This window comes from Neolamprologus brichardi, chromosome 7, assembly GCF_056152115.1.
Source record: "Neolamprologus brichardi isolate AB-2024 chromosome 7, ASM5615211v1, whole genome shotgun sequence".
In the NCBI taxonomy this organism is placed as follows: Eukaryota; Metazoa; Chordata; class Actinopteri; order Cichliformes; family Cichlidae; genus Neolamprologus; species Neolamprologus brichardi.
Window position 1 is genome coordinate 45,823,971 of NC_142110.1, and position 15,854 is coordinate 45,839,824.

The window sequence follows — 15,854 nt, forward strand, 5'->3', positions numbered from 1 at the left end:
ACACAGTCTCACAAGTCAAATGGTCGCACTCCATTTTCAATGTTGCATATAAATATAATTTATTATTAGTCTTAAAAATTCTTTCTTACAGTTTGTACAATAACTTGACAGATGAAATGCAAGCCGTTGCGAGGAACATCATGAGTGCAAGAAACAGACAGGCTACATTCTCACTATACACAATATTAATCATGAAGCTGAAGAACAACTAGGGAATGCAAAGGCTAGCCCACTGAGAATGTAGAGATTGTTTCAAAGGGATGCAAAGTTTGCATAGACGGCTTCAAGAAAACTGGGACAACTGCCATTCAAAAAAACAAAACCAACCAAGAACACTTGTATGGGCACAACTGCTGCTCCATCAAAGGAATGTCACATTTACAGATCATTTTTATGCACAGAATCAGTGTCATCGTGATATTGATGGCTTCTGTAGTGAATGTACAAACATCGTTGTCTGAGTTAAAATCTCTTATCCTCCAAAAGTACGCATGAACTTCGGTTGATTGAGACAATATTTAGATGATCACCCTCTGTATTAAACCTTACATGTCAGGTATTTGGTAAAAAGCAGTTGTTTTCAGTTGGACTGGTCCTACAAAAATATACTGGTTTGATTTCCCTTTCTGCACCATCTCCCTCTTCGCTCTGCCTGGTATCTTATGTGAACGTGACATCATCATGAACGTCACACAAATTTGCATCACTCATGACTTTTTTTTCAGTCTGGCTAATTTCCCATATCCTTTTGTTAACAGGATATACGATATGTAGAGATATGTAGTTAGCCAAATGATCCTGCTAAAAACAAAAGAAAAGAAAAAGCAAAATAATCACCAATGCAACTCAAAAATATCACCCATAATAGAAAAGCAATAATTATACATAACATGACTAAAAGTATTAATAGCAGTTATAACGACACTTAAAAAACGGTGTAATGATTATGATCGTTGAGTTCCCTCTGTGTTATAAATGTGGCCGACAGAAAGAATAGTTACAGCGCCAGGTGTCCACCAGGTGGTGCTGTAATACAGTCAAACGCAATGAAAGAAGAAACGAAATACGGTTCAGTAACAGACAGCATAAGATACAAAAAAGACATGTATAAATAGGCATATCATTAAATACTATGTTGTCACAGAACACATACTTTTCCATGGAGTTGCCATGGAGACTGATTTTTGGAGAATGAGACATTCTTTCGCCAATCTTCCTCCTTTGATCCATTGACCTCTTTAGCGCGTGTCACTGTTGTGAGGGCATCATCCACATCTGCACAGTCCATCCGAATAAACTGGAAACATGTTTCCAAGGAAACCATAGCCAAAAATATCAAATCATTCTTACAAGAGAGGGAGAGAGAGAGAGAGAGCGAAAGAAAGAGGAGAGAAACAGCCTGAAAATGACTGGCAGAGATTCTTGTTTACTCTCCAAGTTTTCACAACCTTTGTTGCCAATATTTAACTGGGTCATGGCAGGGTAGACCTGGCTGTGACTATCTCCTTACTTCTTTGAGTGTACACACAGGCAGCTTCTGAGAGTGTGTGTGCGTGCATTTGTCATCGAGAATGACTTTTCCTGCTTTTTTTTGTTGTTGTTTTTTGGGGTGTGTGTGGGGTGTGTTTGAGGGGGTCCACCCTCTTTTCATATTCACTTTGTGTCTTCTTCCTCCCTGGAATGTCACTTGTCCCTGGCAGGCAGATGTCAGTGTTCAGTCACCGCAGGAACAAGGCTGTCATGGCGTCCCATCTCCTCCAGTACTTGGGCAAGGCGACTGAGGTTGCCGTCAGGAAAATGCTGGGCCTCCCACAAGTCCAGGATCACTCCAGTGGGGCTGGATTTGGTGGCAAAGTAGTTAAGATACCTAAAAGAGTGATCATGTGAAACCAGAGAGAGGTAGGTTAGAAAAGCAGATAAATGGTTAATAGAGAGGAATGAGTTTGCTTATTAGTAATAAAAAACTCGCTGGTGTGCTGCAATAATATTTTCATCGTCAAATACTTTAATTCTTACTTTCTATCTTTTCCTTCTATACACAGTAACCTTTCTGCTCAGTAATGAGATACTGTGGGCATGAGAGGAAAGCAAAGTGAGCACTGATATACATCCTGTATTTGCAGTCTATGCAGAACTAATAATTGCTTTGTTTTCTTTTAATGACTTTTGCTTTGGCTTTAAATTGATAGAGATATATTTTTTATATATATACATATATTCATTCATTCATTCGAGTCTCTCGCCTTCACCCTTTGTCCTTCATGCCAAAGTCTGCCAGTGGTCTCGTCAATCTGCAGCTGCTGTCTGTGATAAGGCTTCCCTGCTGAGCTGGGACCTTAAAAATGGGTGTGCACTGTACGTCCATCACAAACGGAAGACTATCAAAGACACGGGGATGATGTTTTAAAAAGAGGAACGTCACTCTGTCTCCATTGTTTTTTCATCTTTCCTCAGCTCTGATGTTTATCAGAATGAGTCACATTCCCACAGATCACTCACAATCAAATTAAAAATAGATAACTTATCAACAGTTTGAGTCCCCATGGACTCTTAATGTTTACTTCTAATGAAAAAACAGCTGTTCTTTCTTTACTGGTACCACGCTATAAAAACCACTATGAATAAACAGAAAATTGACAGTTAATTACACTGTAGTTAGAAGCTATTTAGGTGTTAGAGCCACTTAGACCCTATCCTAGGACACATTGGGTGAGGGTGCGGTACACTGCAGACAGTTGGCCAGTCTCATCACAGCAACTAACACAGCAACTCAGACGATTCATGCTCACATATGCATCTAAGGACAATGTAGAATCATTAATTAACCCATGCAGCCACAAGGAAAACACACAACCTTCATGACAAAAGGCCCATGCTGTGAAATGACAAATAAATATGTTGATAACTGGTTTTTTAAACCAATCAATGAACGTTATCAGTGTGGCTATTTTAAAGTTGCATCTGATATTTCTAATACTTGTGTTTCAGCGGACAGTCCGGGTCCCAGTGGGAGAAAAAAAACCCTTTAAACCTGGAGCTGCGGTTTATGTTCTGTTCATTATGTATGTGTTCACTGGTTGTTTAGTTAGGTTAATAAATCTAAACTATGCCTGTTCAAAACATTAATCTTGCAGGCTGAAAAGTGACACTTAAATGTTTTCCAAGTGAGACCACAGATCAGTAATTAAACCTGTATGACTAAACAACAACCTCTAGTAATATGAACAAATGCATAATGTAATATATAAAAGGCTTATGGGTCATCTCCTCTCGTTGGCTATGATTCAATACATAATATGTAATATATAAGATGTACGGATGGCTGGCCTGCTGGATGAATAAATGAATAATTACTTTTTTAAAACAAATTCTAATATATTTAATTTTAGTCGTCTATATTAACAGAAAAATAGTTTTGTTTAAACTATTTAACTTTAAAGTAAAGCCTGTTTCTGTGGCCAGACTGTGATCCCAGAGGTCCTAAATGTAAGTCACCATTTCACCCTTTACATTGTTTGTCAACCCACCTGTCAAGATTGAGTTTGTGGGCCAACATCCTCCAGTCATTGCCTCTGGTCTGCGGTGCGTCCAGGCTGCCGCACAGCTTCTGACGGATAGAAACAGGGATGCGAAAGGCATTTGGCCCTACCAGTGTCGTGATGTTGCTGGCAGGATCCAGCAGGGATGTGTCAATACTCTGGGAATCCTGTAAAGAGAGAATGAGAGGGATTAAAGCAGAGACACAGACTGTAGCTGTGGCTTTTTTCCCCTAGTTTGCAGACTGCCTGGACATAATTCAACACCTCGCAAAATGAAACATAATGTAGTTCAAATGGATTTGTAGCACAGGAAATTTCTTTTTCCAGGTGCCATAAAAAAAATTGAAAACCCTTCGTTGCGTCGCCATCCATTTACTGATGCAAGCTGAGTGATTTTCTTTTAAATATACTGCATCTGGAGGATTAAGCACTGGATGTCTGGCTACAGAAACCAGATCAAGACCCAGAGACAAATGAACCAAGGCCAGGCAGTAACACAGCTCTGCACTGTATGTACTGTAATTTATCTCATTACTGAGCACAAAGCATGAGTGCTCCTCCATCCCTCAAGCTCTATTCTCCTAGCCAGATGGCCTTTGTAAAGCAAGTGCAGCATGACTCGGGGGGGCAGGCTTATTATACCCTCCTGTGCTCCTCTCTTGTCATAAGCAAGACTCTATGTAAGCGGCATGGTTGAAAGTCCCCTGTCTCACACCTTGCCAGTTTTTGTGAACGTTGCAAAAAGTGGGAAGAGGAAATGGAAACGAGGTTAAATTCATTCCGAGCGTCTGGCTCGGTGGAAGGACAATGAGGGCGAGGTGGAGGGGAAGAGTCAAAACAGCTCTGGATGCAAAATTCATGTGAAAGCAGAGCACAAAAGTCGCACAGACCTTTGAGGTTTCTATTATAATTTCGAAGGCTATGCCCCGTATCCAGTCAAGGTGAATAATTACTTTAAGCCTTTATAAATCAAGTGAAAGCATTAGGAGGGAAACAGTTCATTACAAAATCAAATACAAGCATTTTTCCTCGGCCCGTAGTGCTAGTCGTGTAATGCTCTTTTATGTGAATATCATGAAATCGAATGGTATTTAATTTGTTATACTTAAAGGTCTGGCATCCAACTTGAGCCTGACCGTCATACACATTTACATGCTTCACTCTCCTCGTGTCATACACCATCCCCACCCAATTTATTGTTTTTTTTTAAGGCTCCAAAATCTCCAATCTCCCTCTGACAAGTCAGTGGTGCTGATGCCCTGCATCACTGCCTGCTGCTTCAACCCCTCCACCGGCCCAGCATCCACCTGCAGGGGCAGGGGGGTGATGTTTACTCCAAGTATCAAATGCTACCTCCGACAGTGTAGTGTCCAGCTGAAAAATCTGTCCTTCTCCTTCCACTTGGCGCACACATATTTTGCAGGTCAGGTCCACCGTGCTGGATGAGAAGCGCTCCAGGGTAAAGCAGCAGTGGAGGTTCCTTTGTGAGCCGCTCCACACCTGCTGAAAGGAAAGCTCCTGCAGAGAAGTGGAAAGTGTAGAGGAGTTACATCGGTGGGAGAAACCACGTGGCACACTGTGCATGGCCTTTTACTGAAAAAGGAGTAAAATGAGCAGTTTACCTGGTACTTGGCTAGCAGTTTGCTCTTCCATAATGTGTGGGGAACATCATGGATGGAAAGCCTCAGGTTGTGGGTGCTGTCCTTAAAGATGAGAGTCTTTGGTTCATCCAACAGTTTCCCACCCATCTGCTTCTCCATTTGAAGGACTTCCTAAATAAACAAAAGCAAGCTTGATTAGCAAGGACACCATCTATACCGACCTCAAAAAGCTTCTTCTTTATACCGGTTGAAAAGCAGACAAACTGCTGCTGTATTCCTGTGATAATAGTCTCTGGGGAATTCTCACAAGTACATTTACAAATGATTATTTTTTAATAAAATATTACATTATAATCACCCGCAGGGCTTTACAAACCTAAATCTAGACATGCAAACCTGAAATCAACTTGTGTGTCCTTGCAGCAGGATCACTATCACTTCTCATTACTCATTCCCAAACTTAATAACTGTGTTCAATATCCCTCCTCAGTACAATAATCCTTCCTTATCTTTCCTTCATGCAGGCGCATGAAGGTATTAAACAGAATTGAGGTGATGAGACAACAGTAGAGAAGGAGGGATATATGTGGCTTATTTTGTGTTGTTGCAGCAGCTCTGTCTTTCCAATAGAGGCAACGTTATTCAAATACAGGCGCTTGTATCTCCTTATTGTGACACACCAACACAAAGATTTCTCATTCTGCCACCCACACATCATCTGCTGGCTGTGCTTGCGCATAAACAATTCAGTTACAGTGAAAAAAAAAATCACAATTATATTCATTTCAGTGATACAAATAACGAGACAAAGGCTATGCACACATTCAGTACAGCGTGCTGCGCATTTACCTTGAGTGCGTCCTGTGTGTCGTCCAGGCAGTAGACTCTGATGTGATACTCCATGGCTGGGCAGGTGACGGGGCCAAAGATGGCTAGTTTGAGGCGCTTAGTGGTGGCAGCGCTGAGAGATTGACCCACGAGGCAGTAGGTGCCCAGCGTCTCTGTCAGGATGTGGCAAGCCTCGTCATCCATTTGGATATAGCAAGGTGTAGTGAAATTCTCTTCTCCTACTACCACTATATCCTAGAGCGTGGACAAGGAGAAAGGGGAAAAAAGAGGAATGTTGAAGAATAAGCCTGGGTTTTGTTATGTATGTATCAAGCAAAAAATAGAAGTGGGGCATGGTTAATACAATTTTTGACTAGAGCAAAATATGCCATATCCAATTTTCCCTACATATCTCCATTTGCTGTTAAGTAAGACCAAACTATAGCTCGCACAATACTGCTACAGCTGTTATTTCTATTTGGTTGTATTGATCTGTTTCGTGAAGCAGATAACTTCACATTACAGCAAAAATGTTCACAGACAGATACAAGTACCAAAACTGGCATGCATGCTCTCTTTTGATTACTTTTTTGATCGAGCCCATTAGCCATTTGAAAACTGCAGTCATTTTCGTGATGGCTGATGATAAAGGCAGAAAATATAATTTTTCTTTACATAAAGTAAGCAAGACTTGCATTTATGAATGATTTTAGTGTAAAATTGTGCATGTTCAACTATTTAGAAGTCGACTTTAGTACTCTGAAGTTGCTTTTTCCTAAATCCTTTGCACAGGTAATGCTTCTTGTTTCATTTACATTTCATAGATGGACCTGCACACTGCTCATTGGTTACCCATGACATCCCCAAAACCTTGTTGTTTTTAATGGCATAGGGCTGATTGTAGTTAGTGGTTTAATCCTCAACTCCTGCATACAATGCTGAAGTGTCCTTGGATAATTCAAGATATTAAACCCCAAGTAGCCTGCAGTGCTGCGTTTGCATACGCGCACAAACCTTAAAATTGTGTCCATGTTGCAGTGTAGAAAGTGCTATAGATGTCACAGTTCTGTTTATATATTTGCATATGTATATATACACGCACATGACAGGGCGTGCCAGAGAGCTACACAGAGGACATGCATCATGGATCAAATATATGAAATTCACTGAACTGGGGAATACATTGGCAAAGGAAGAATGTTGAATGCCTGAGCCTACAGTGCTATGAGAGGGATAAATCCCTCGACCCGCACAGCACTGTGTAGCTACAATTGTCATTGGACCACTGGAGCAAAATATAAGATTGACGTAATTTGAATTATTTTCTTTTACGTGAAATGAAGAAGCTCAGATGAAGTTTTGAAGTCATAAATTTGACTTACTCAGTCAAAAGCATATAAATCAAGAGTAAAGCCTCTGAAATGCATCCAGTGGTTGAAATAATTCCCCAGCTGTTTCCCAAGATAGAAATGACCCAGAGTAGACCTCAACAAACATCACCCCGATTACTTCAAACACAGCATGAAAAGGAGGTGACAGTACAGAGGAGGGCTGCAAAGTGGCTTTCAGGACAACAGCAACTGTAAACGGTTTAATGCATGTTGTCCAGGGAAACCTATGTGAGAATCATATTCTTGCCTTATTTGTACATCTGGCATTGCAGAAAAACTGGAAAATATGCAGCAATTTTATCAAAAGAATAGAAAATGTCACAGCTTGTTTGCTGAATTCCATGTTTGAAACCGATTAGATAAATAATCGGTACATTGTCTTCTTTTTCTTTCAGCTGCCTCTATATTTGCAAAGGGTCACCACAGATTTTTCTTGTGGATGCACTTCTTGTTACAGCCCTTCCTGGGATTTGTGTCTCCTCCTGGTCTTGAACTACTGTGTGATCTTTTACATGTTATTGTTAACCGCTAGACTACAGAGTTACTGTATAGTATATTGCGTGGAGTTATGCATATATTAACTGGCCTACAGTAGTGAGTCTGTGTATTTAAAAGCCTCAAGTGTGGATTTGTAAACGTTAAATTGGATTGGCTAATTAGTGAAAACCACATTTTTTTACATGAAATCTTTGCCACTGGGTAATTAATAGCTAAACTTGTACATGTGTTGCTTTTTTGCCACACAGAAATGTGCTCAGTCACATTTAACTGAAACAGAATGAATTTAAGTTGCATTTTAATGTAGAAAGCACAATTAATGTCCTGACCTTTTCACAGAAGCCGTATACTCTGGAAGTAACACTTAGTGTGTGTGTGTATTACTAATATTTGAGACTGTCTCACGCGGAAAATGGAAGCATAAATATCCCGACTATTAGCAGTTGACCCTTGTAACGACACCAATGCCAGGACACATTTCTCTTTCATTAGGATTGCAAGGTCTGAGGAGCCTCCTGCGACTCTCCCTCTTTTTCTTTAACCCTCTCTTCATCTCTCTTCATCTTGCTTATTCTTTCTCTCCGTCTCTTCGTCTCTCCGTCGTTCTCGCTCTAATCCAAACACTCTCACAGAGTGGCACACTGGTATTAATTCAGCCTATTATGAGAGACAGAAGAGGAATTACAGCATTTTATTGTGAGCTAGGCCGTTTAACAGCAGTATTATGGCAGATCATTAGACTCTTAACTGCTCCTGTGGGATGGCACTAGGGATCCTTATTGGGGGATAATTGGAACGCACAGTGAAAAAGTGGCCCTGCTTCATATGTGGTACTGTGTGCAGGCAGAAACAATTAAACATACAAACATACAAACGTTAATTTAGTCAAAAATTCATCAGCTGGCTTTTTTTCCCCTCCCATGTAGACGTGGGAGGATTTTAAGTAGGAGAGTTACTGAAGCAGAAATCCCCACATGTTCCTCATTATATGACACGCCATCTTCATCATCATCACAACACCATGAGATTGTGTGTGAATCGGTGTGTGCGTGCGTGCATCAACTGGGGAGGGCTGCGGGCTCCCAGACGCCAACGGAACTGATTATTCTCAATATAAATATCCGTGAAAAACTCCTTTGGAGGAGCTCATCTCTCCTGTATCCACTGCAGTGATGAAAACACATTTTGACAGAGCATGTCATATAAAGCAATATTTCACTCATGCAGCGCCGAGGCTGGCCTCAGAGGGAAAAGGAAACTCATACGAAGGAAGCCGCCGTCACATCACATATTACCATCTGCATTTGTGGCAGGACGGAGATGTAATCAGGAATCATTTCTTCCTTAAAAATCCTCAGTTTACACTGAGCTTTATTGGTTGTGTCCAAGTAATTCATCAATGTCACGAAGGCATGTGGGGGCCAGTTGGGCAGTTTTTCCTCGGCTCTGTAAGTAATGTCATCACTTCAGCAAGAGGAAATTATGCAAGGGCTTGCTGAAAATTACATTATTTAAGTCATTATTTAATGATGATCTGACAGAAGGCCTTATTATTGGGTATAGACTGATGCTATATATTTGGACATGGCCTTCCTGAGAGTAATGTGCATTTTGATTATCATCTTATCATTTATGCAATAAGCCTGGATAGACTGGAGTCGTGTTACGTATCACTAAAGCATTGCCTTTCATTATGCTTCCTGTACTGCGCCCTGCTCCTGCTAACCTTTATTAATTGCTTTTATCTTTAAGGGAGCCTTTCTCTTTAAAAAGGTTTGAATAGAAAGTTAATTAAAAACCACAAGGAAGGAAGACTTTTTTTCTTTTGACAGCTAAGAAAAAGATTCTGATAGCTGCCCGCAAGAAGGTCGGCCACGTCAGGTGAGGTGCTGAGAGATATGTTTGGGAGTGAAGCTGACCACCTGGCACATTTCTAACAAAGTTTCCTTCTAACAAGCAGATTTGTTTCAAGTTTCTCTGCAAATGATCCCTTGGTAATTGGTCCATTTCTGCATCAGTGTGTGTGACAAAAACAGCAAAAGGGAAGACTTGAAAAAAACCCAACACGAACAGAAAAACCCCCATACATGTTCACACCTGATGAAAAACCTGCCATTATAAAGGTACAAGGAAACAGCCTGGGCAAGAACACAGTCCCAGTCCATTCCCTGCTATTAGAGAGGTACTATTTCAGCTCCTATGTGCAGCAGGTGTTTACTTTGAGTACTGCTATAAGTTGGACAAACAACGCAGGGGACGTTGATCCCTTTCACCTCCTCCATCCTATCAGTTCTCCCATGCCATATCATGGATTTATTTCTCACAGCATCTTTTCTTTTTAACTGCTCGCTGACACACTGAGCAGAGATTCGCTTGTAAACACATAATTTCAATTCTTGTGTGCGTGCGACCGTCAGAAGCCCATTTTCGAAACTCGAGCGCAGTCAATAGACATTAGAGTCTACTGTAGCACAAATTTCTTTGTGAATCTCACATCTCACCTCCCACTGATTCTGCGGCGACTGGCTTTTGAGCTGGATCAGCCAGTCCTGCTGGCCATCGCACACGGCGCAGTGATGCATGGTGATGATGACCGGACGAGTCAACAGGGTCCCCGGGGGTCCGCAGCTCACCATGGGGCTGAGCACCGTTTGGCCATCTTCCACCGAGGGCCTGGAGGCGCACAGGGATAGCATACATACAATATTTAGCCACAATCTGATGGCACTCTCAGTATGTATGTGTGACACGGAGCGGTTGACAGCAGCGAATAAGGGTCTGGGGTGTCGTCGCATACCTCATGTTGTCCTTCCTGTGAACTGTCACATACATCTCATACACTCTGCCCTGAGGAATAGCCCCTGCAGGAATTAGCAGACTAACCCCTGGGAAGCAAAAAGCAAAAAAAAAAGATACGTTGACAGGTATACGAGAGGTGTCTTTATACTGTCAGTGCTTGTTATGAGACTTTTGCAAGAATGTGAGAGTATAGAGAGTGAGACCAGCAGGCTGGTGAATCCTGGCTACTCCACATATAGAAAGGTAAATTATAATTTTACATTTAACTAGTGTGTCTTCATGCAGTGCTGCACAACTACAGAGATATGAATCAATTTTTTTTCCTGGATAAACACAATAATAATTGCACTGCCGTTCAGTCCCACACACAGCAACTATGTAATTTTACCACCTTCTTTTATGGTATCAGGAAATGATGTGGAATTTCATTTCTAAAAATCAATGATCTCTTTGCTCGTCACAGCCTTGGCATATTGCTGCAGCAGGCGCGATTTACATTTTTCCATCTCAGATTTATTCGATAAGATGTCCTAGCCGATACGCGCGTGTGCGTTTTTTAGAAGCCTAACCCCCAATTTCCATCATGCATATGCACACACAAACACACACATGGCTTCTCTCTGGAGTAGTGGTGGGGGAGGGATCTCAGATAGCTCATTGATTTCCCATGTCCTTGTACTGAACTTTTCAAAAGGTGACAGACAGCTTCTCCAGCTAGCTAGCGAGGCAATCACAACTCTGCCAAGGGAACGTCTCGCGCGCTGCTACTCTGCCTCACAGCAAAGCTTCAAAGAGATGAGAAATGCATTTTAAGATGCAAAATACCAAACAGCCACAGTGACAGCACCACAAAATATTTCATTACCCAGACTCACAAACAGATCAAATATCAAATGTGCTCTTTCCTCTCCCTATTCCTATGTAACATGATGAGGTGGCTGAGCGCAGCCAACAGCTGAGAACATTTTACAGTTATCAAAATGAAAAAAGAGAGAAATTTAAGAAATGTGAGAAGTCTGCGTATCCTTTAATGTCACTGCTAGTTTGCCTCTGCCTGTCAGCATGCATCTGCGGCGCGTTACAAACAGTCTGCATGTGTTTGAAGTGAGGACAGCATGGCTAATGTAAGCTGCCTGAAACGGGACACCTCCAGCACTTCTGGTGCACACACCTTGGGTATCCATCAACTCTTGTCATACTACGTGCAGTCAATATGCTGATGGGCTGCACATGGCTTAGCTTATTTCAAAGTCGCAGATCATCAGGGATATACTGGTACAGACAGCAAAGTATTGAATGATACTGCACATGCTTTAAAAAGAATTATTTTATTTTTACTGAGAGGTTTGCTTGGGGTTTGCAAAGATTAACAATTCTTAAGTTAACATTTATGGTTGATTTGAACTGCCGTGTCTACTGAGAGCTGCAATGGTTTTGTATTTTTCACTTTACTGAAGAGCTCTTTATATTTAAGCTCTCACATACCGAAATCTTCATATTGCACTGACAGCAAGAGCAAGTGTAACAAGTTTGGAAGCTTGTTTGAGCCCCAGAAAAAAAATGTAAAAAAATTTTGCCATTAAAATCCAATTTTGAGGGTTTTTTTTCCCCTCTTGCTTCTTGCTTAAGTCAGTAAGTCGCAATTTTGAGATACCCGACTTGAAATCTAGAGATAATAAACTGAAAATTTGACTTATGGATGGCAAGTCGTTTTTCCAGGGGAGAAAACGAGCTTCTATTCACAACTGAAATGAAGCTAAGCTTTGAGTAAAAGCAATCTCTAAACAGGAAACACTCAGGGAGCATAAACCTTCACCAAGGCAGCTCACTCTCTGGCCAGTAATTTACTTTTAAGGGAAAAGCAATTTGTATATATTAATTTTGTTTTCTTTGTTCTGTTTAAATGTACTTTAAGAAGTTTGTAGTGCTGTAAAAGGCAGTTAAGGGTAGAATCACACATGTTTACTTTGACTATAGAAACATGTAGGCGTGTGTAGGAGTAGGTAATGGATAATAGGTAATGATTTGTAAATAGCTTGAGCTTATTATATAATACTATACAACAGTATATTTCTAACTAACTAGGCAGCTCATTCTCTTTCTCTTGACAATACTTTCTTTAAAGATGTCACACATTTTGGGGTCAACTTGAAAAAGTGAGCGCAGAGGTCACATGTCATATGAAGTTTGGATGCAAACTATAACGTGATATTTAGAATCCCCATATATCATTCGCTATATGCCTATACGATGTCAATACCAACCATGGTGGTAAGGAACATATTTTAAATAGCTCTATATAGCATTATTATCACTTTGACCTTTCAAATCAGTCTATTGACCTTGAAGGAGAGGTCAGAGGTCAAATATGCCATAATATTTGAAATCTTTCTAGAGGTTGAGAGTACACACCCCATTTGTAAGAATCAGTTCATAGTTAAAAGGCTTTCTGTAAATTTTGAACCAATAAATCATGAAGTTGACTTTGAAGACCTTGGCGCACGTTAGCCAAATTTGAATGGCTTGCTAAGTTGACCCCACTATACACTCCTGCAAAGTTTTATCAGAATTCAGACAAAATGACACGCATGCATGCAAACCCTACCTAAAACAAAACCTCCTTGGTGGAGGTAGCAACTTTCTGAAATGTATTTTCTTGCAGAGAGTTGATGGCAAGATTGATATCACTGTCAAACATGTTAACTAAATCTAAATCAAAGAAAATCTTCAGCCAGTAAACTTTTCTCAGCATAAAGACAGGAGGAGACGGCCAGCCTGGCTCTACCACAACCTCTAATGTTCACTAATCAAAATAAATAATGTAAACTTGCACTTTTATGAGGAGGGTATTATGTGCCAGACCATTTCCTGGTCAGACATAGTGACTTCCCGGAGTCTTGTCATCACTATGAGACTGGCAGAAATCCAGTGGAGACACCAGCAAGTTTTGTGTTTGAAGTTTCTTTTAATGTTTTTTTAAAATGGGATCTTTAAGGGAAACGTGGGCCGAGATCATCATCACCAGCACATTATTAAGTGAAACAAGAGTAGACATTTAAGGACACAATGAGAAAAGCTGATGGTATATTTCATTTCCTATCAGGCTATACAATGAGAGGAGTTTCCTTTCAGTATGTGCACACACATATGCTGTGTCCCAATTCAGGGTCTGCACGCTTGAAGTACGCATTTCAAGTGCGATTACGTCACCGCCACGCGACGACGGCTGTCTCAATTCGAAGTGTACTTCAAATGCATACTCCAAATGCGCCGTCAATTACCCCAAATATCAAGCGTGGTCCGGTGCACGCTTCGTGGTCCCATATATCCCACAATTCATAGCGCGGCGGTGGGTGTTGATAATTTTGCCGCAAAATACGGCAGAAGGGAGTGGCCAAGAGTGAACTGTCAAAAGTAAGTACTGAACATGACGTCACTTAATTATGCCCGAATGTTTAATAACGAAGAACATTAAATATATATATATATATATATATATATATATATATATATATATATATATATATATATATATATCCATCCATCCATCCATCCATCTTCATCCGCTTTATCCGGGGCCGGGTCGCGGGGGCAGCAGCCTAAGCAAAGAGGCCCAGACCTCCCTCTCCCCAGCCACCTCCTCCAGCTCATCCGGGGGAACACCAAGGCGTTCCCAGGCCAGCCGAGAGATATAATCTCTCCAGCGTGTCCTGGGTCTGCCCCGGGGCCTCCTCCCGGTGGGACATGCCTGGAACACCTCACCCAGGAGGCGCCCAGGGGGCATCCTTACCAGATGCCCAAACCACCTCAGCTGGCTCCTTTCGATGTGGAGCAGCAGCGGCTCTACTCTGAGCCCCTCCCGGATGGCCGAACTTCTCACCCTAACTCTAAGGGAGATGCCAGCCACCCTTCGGAGGAAGCTCATTTCCGCCGCTTGTATCCGCGATCTCGTCCTTTCGGTCACTACCCACAGCTCGTGGCCATAGGTGAGGGTAGGGACGTAGATCGACCGGTAAATTGAGAGCTTCGCTTTTACACTCAGCTCCCTCTTCACCACGACGGACCGGTGCAGCGTCTGCATTACTGCAGCTGCAGCCCCAATCCGTCTGTCGATCTCTGGCTCCCTTCTCCCATCACTCGCGAACAAGACCCCGAGATACTTGAACTCCTCCACTTGGGGCAGGACCTCATCCCTGACCCGGAGTGGGCACTCCACCCTTTTCCGGCTGAGAACCATGGCCTCAGATTTGGAGGTGCTGATCCTCATTCCCGCTGCTTCACACTCGGCTGCGAACCGCTCCAGTGCGAGCTGGAGGCCCTCACCCGATGAAGCCAACAGAACCACATCATCCGCAAAGATCAGAGATGAGATCCTGAGGCCACCAAAGCGAAAGCCCTCCGCCACTTGGCTGCGCCTAGAAATCCTGTCCATAAAAATTATGAACAGAACCGGTGACAAAGGGCAGCCCTGGCGGAGCCCATCACCCACCGGGAACGAGTCCGACTTATTGCCGGCAATGCGAACCAAGCTCTTGCAACGGTTGTATAGGGATCGAATGGCCCGTAGCAATGGGCCAGACACCCCATACTCCCGCAACACCTCCCACAGGACACCCCGAGGGACACGGTCGAATGCCTTCTCCAAGTCCACAAAACACATGTAGACTGGTTGGGCAAACTCCCATGCACCCTCAAGTATCCTCGAGAGGATGAAGAGCTGGTCCAGTGTTCCGCGACCAGGACGAAAACCGCATTGTTCCTCCTGCATCAGAGGTTCGACTAGCGGACGAACTCTCCTTTCCAGCACCCTGGCATAGACTTTCCCAGGGAGGCTGAGGAGTGTGATCCCCCTGTAGTTGGAACACACCCTCCGGTCCCCCTTCTTAAAGATGGGGACCACCACCCCGGTCTGCCAATCCACGGGTACTGCCCCTGATCTCCACGCAACATTGCAGAGGCGTGTCAGCCAGGACAGCCCTACAACGTCCAGAGCCTTCAGGAACTCGGGGCGGACCTCATCAACACCAGGGGCTCTGCCACCAAGGAGTTGTTTAACTGCCTCAGTGACCTCGCCCCCAGAAATTGGCGGGTCATTCCCCTCATCCCCAGACTCTGCTTCCTCCTTGGAAGACGCGTCAGTGGGATTGAGGAGGTCCTCGAAGTATTCCTTCCACCGCCTGACAATTTTCTCAGTCGAC

At 42.6% G+C, this 15,854-nt stretch overlaps 1 protein-coding gene across 4 annotated transcripts in view; it reads right to left on the bottom strand.

The window, feature by feature from the left end:
• Nucleotides 1-46: 46 nt before the first annotated feature.
• Nucleotides 47-15,854, bottom strand: part of unc5cb (unc-5 netrin receptor Cb) — a 128,860-nt gene continuing 113,052 nt past the window's right edge. For all 4 annotated transcript variants that reach the window (XM_087843704.1, XM_087843703.1, XM_087843702.1 and 1 more), the window contains 7 exons: nt 10,655-10,742; nt 10,359-10,530; nt 5,990-6,223; nt 5,162-5,311; nt 4,893-5,057; nt 3,528-3,706; nt 47-1,867 (listed from right to left, as the gene is read on the bottom strand). In XM_087843704.1, the coding sequence (XP_087699830.1) occupies nt 1,708-1,867; nt 3,528-3,706; nt 4,893-5,057; nt 5,162-5,311; nt 5,990-6,223; nt 10,359-10,530; nt 10,655-10,742 (1,148 nt within the window). In that variant the 3' untranslated portion in view covers nt 47-1,707. The remainder of the gene's footprint in view (nt 1,868-3,527; nt 3,707-4,892; nt 5,058-5,161; nt 5,312-5,989; nt 6,224-10,358; nt 10,531-10,654; nt 10,743-15,854) is intronic.